Source organism: Populus euphratica, unplaced genomic scaffold (genome assembly GCF_000495115.2).
Source record: "Populus euphratica unplaced genomic scaffold, PopEup_1.0 scaffold121.1, whole genome shotgun sequence".
NCBI classification, from domain to species: Eukaryota; Viridiplantae; Streptophyta; class Magnoliopsida; order Malpighiales; family Salicaceae; genus Populus; species Populus euphratica.
The window spans coordinates 604245-607422 of NW_011499968.1; the positions used below are offsets into that span (position 1 = coordinate 604245).

Consider the following 3178-nt stretch of genomic DNA (forward strand, 5'->3'; position numbering starts at 1 on the left):
ACTTATTGCTAGAATTAAACTTAATCTAATTCAAACCATAGGCTTACCTTATTAAAACTTGAAACCCTAGAATTTATATTATTTTATAAGAAAACTACACTATTTTTTAAGAATTAATTTTAATTAATTTTTATATATTTTTATTATTATTATTAATATGAATATTTAGATATATGTTTAGATCAGTTTATATATATTTCGATTAATATTGTATGAAAACTTCAAAATCTTTATTATTATTATTAATATTAATATTTAGATATATGTTTAGATTAGTTTATATATATTTCGATTAATCTTGTATGAAAACTTCAAAACCTAGAATTTATATAAAATTTAACACACAAACTCACATTAAAATTCTTTAGTTACAATCTATATTTATATTACTTTATAAGAAAACCACTCAATTTTTCAGATTTAATTTCAATTACTCTCTATCCTATCTTGATTGCATCATTGATGCTATCTTCGGAAAGGTATTATTGTTGTCTTTTCCAGATATTACCAGGTGTGGTATTCTTTGCATAGAATTAGTGATTGCACGGTTTGGAATTTGTACCTTTTATAACCTTGGGAGATTTTTTATTTACTTTTTGACATCTTTTCTAGAGAGGATCAGGCAATCCATGTTCTAGTGCCAATTGAAATTAAACAGGAAGAAAACACTGAATTAAAGTTAGACCAATCTATATATGATGATGCTCTGAGTGCTTACTTTTAGCAAAATTAAAAATCGTGTTCCTTATGCAAGTGAGGTTCTGCTCTAGCGGTGGGAGAGGTTTATCTTCTTCTTCCGCATCTGGGTTCGAACCTCACCATACACGCCTGTCATCCCCGCGGTATCTTACCTGTTCACTGGGTTTGTAGGATGTTCGGTGGGCCGTGAGGATTAGTTATGGTACGCGTAAGCTGGTACAGACAACCAACGTAAATAAAAAAAAAAAAACTGTGTGCCTGATTAAATTAAGAATTACAAAATCATGGTGATCTCAATTAAATCTTTGTTGATCTCAAAGCCATCTTTATTAAGGAAAGCAACCCACATGGGAGCCAAAACTGGGGGACAGTCCCATGCGTGCATCATCTTCCATGAAAAAAAAGAAAGATAAAACAATACACTTTTGATTTAACAAACATTAACTGCTGACAAATCTTGCACTTATCCATGTCACAGCTTCCAGATCAAGAATTTTCCCCCTAATCAAAGCATGCATCTTTTGAACATAACGATAGACCTCCAAGCTAATTAAGCTGATCAGGCCGCCATGAACAGCATCTTAACATATATAGACATCGACTTCAACAAAAATATGGCAAGGAAAGGGAGAAAGAAAAGGTAAAAAAGAAAGAGGACACTTTCTTTCTTTTTCCAGGGAATCCAAGGAATATTATCCTAGACCTTCATTCTTCATCCAAAATCCTAGCTATATATGTACATTTGTTTAGACCAACTGCTACCTTCTAGCTCAGAAGTAAGAGGTTGAACAGATCAATTTAGTTTATGGATGTTCATTGATTTCTTGAGGTTAGTCTTCAAATGGCAATTAACATGCAGATTGTTCTGGCTTCCAAATGCGAGAATGTTGAGGCGCAGTACGTGGAGATGATGGTCCCTCTTTATTCCCATGGATGTGAGAAGAAAGTGAAGAAGACCTTATCTCATCTCAAAGGTAACACATAAACTTATTATACCCCACAGGATTATTTGCTTAATTTGATTTATTATAGCTTGCTAGGACATATATACATATATTATTTAGTACCAAGTTGATTCTCAATCCCCCCCTTTTTTTTTTTTTTTGAAGAATGATGTAATTACAATATTTTCATTGATTAGCAAAGACAATATAATAATTTCACTATAATTCATCAAAAGAAAAAATAATGTAACTGTTAGTTTGTGTCCAGTGTGCAAAATGGTATGTATGGGATGGGCCTTGGCTGTAGGCTCAATTTTGAGATATAGAGATTATGGACCTCTAGTTATCAGAGCCACAAAAGTACTCACTTTCATTATTGCTCGTGGGCTTCAACTTATCTCTTTTTTATTCCTTTAATTTTCATTTTATTTTTATTAAACCCTTTTTAATGTTTTCTTAGATGGATAAAGATTCATGGAAATGGAAGAAAGGAATAAAAAGAAGAATAATTCCTTGTAATCTTACCATTCAGATATATAAGCAAATCATGAATGTGCTTGATAAAATTAAACCCATTGGCCATTTCAATTTCAAGGTGATTATGAGAATAATTTTATAAGTTTATGTTAGCTTTGTATGGAAATGGCAGGAATTTACTCTGTAAATGTAGATTATTATCACCAAAAGGTGACAGTGTGGGGGATATGCAACAAATACGATGTATTAGCTACCGTAAAGAGCAAAAGAAAGGAAGCTCGCTTTTGGAATCCCCAAGACAACGTTCAAATGGAAGAAGATGAAGAATCACAACCACCATCATCACCACCACCACCACCAAAAGACTCCAAAACTATTCCTTCTTTGACCCTAATGAAGGCTCGTTCTCTAACTCGCTCCTTGAGTTGGAAAGTATGGAAAAAGGTTTTCACGAGGACGTACTCCTTCTAAAGAAACTAAAGCATGCATTTGGGTTGTCGTAGACTTGTAGCTAGAATAATTTATGAGTGTAATAACAACCTAGCTAGCTAGCTGGCTATGCTCTTAAGTGTTTGTAAATTAAATACGCTATTTAGCCTTGTTCAAGAATTTCGGCTCCCTTTGCTTTGTTTCTTGCAAGAAATTAAAGATGGTGACTCCTTTTTCATCTCCTTGTTTGGTAGAAACTTGGAACTTGTCATGTCCGTCAATGTGTTCTTTGAATTTGGACTAAGACTTACAATTTGCGTTCCAATACACTTCCCATGAAAAGGCCAAGGAGAAAGGTACTGATAAAAGAGAAATCTCTATGGGGAGTTCAAAGCCTACGTTAAAGCCTCTTTACTGCATAAAAAAATATATGTAGCAAAAGATTTTTTACCATAAAAAAATAGTTAGTTGATAATCATCCTACTTTTCAAAATTTGAAAATCTAAGTTTCTAATTAATTAGATTACATGCCATTTGTTATCCTCCGACCCAAAAGAGTTGAGAGTTCGTAGCAAGAACTGGGTCCTATATTGTGCCAAACCAGCCACACAAAATTCAGCCATTGCTGG

The 3178-nt window shown here is 33.2% G+C and overlaps 1 protein-coding gene across 1 annotated transcript; it reads left to right on the top strand.

The window, feature by feature from the left end:
• Positions 1 to 1301: 1301 nt before the first annotated feature.
• LOC105139118 (uncharacterized) lies at positions 1302 to 2862 on the top strand. The gene is made up of 2 exons (XM_011045448.1): positions 1302 to 1673; positions 2293 to 2862. The coding sequence occupies exons 1-2, from the start codon at positions 1541 to 1543 to the stop codon at positions 2589 to 2591; spliced, it is 432 nt and encodes a 143-aa protein (XP_011043750.1). The 5' UTR covers positions 1302 to 1540; the 3' UTR covers positions 2592 to 2862.
• The last annotated feature ends 316 nt before the right edge of the window (positions 2863 to 3178 follow it).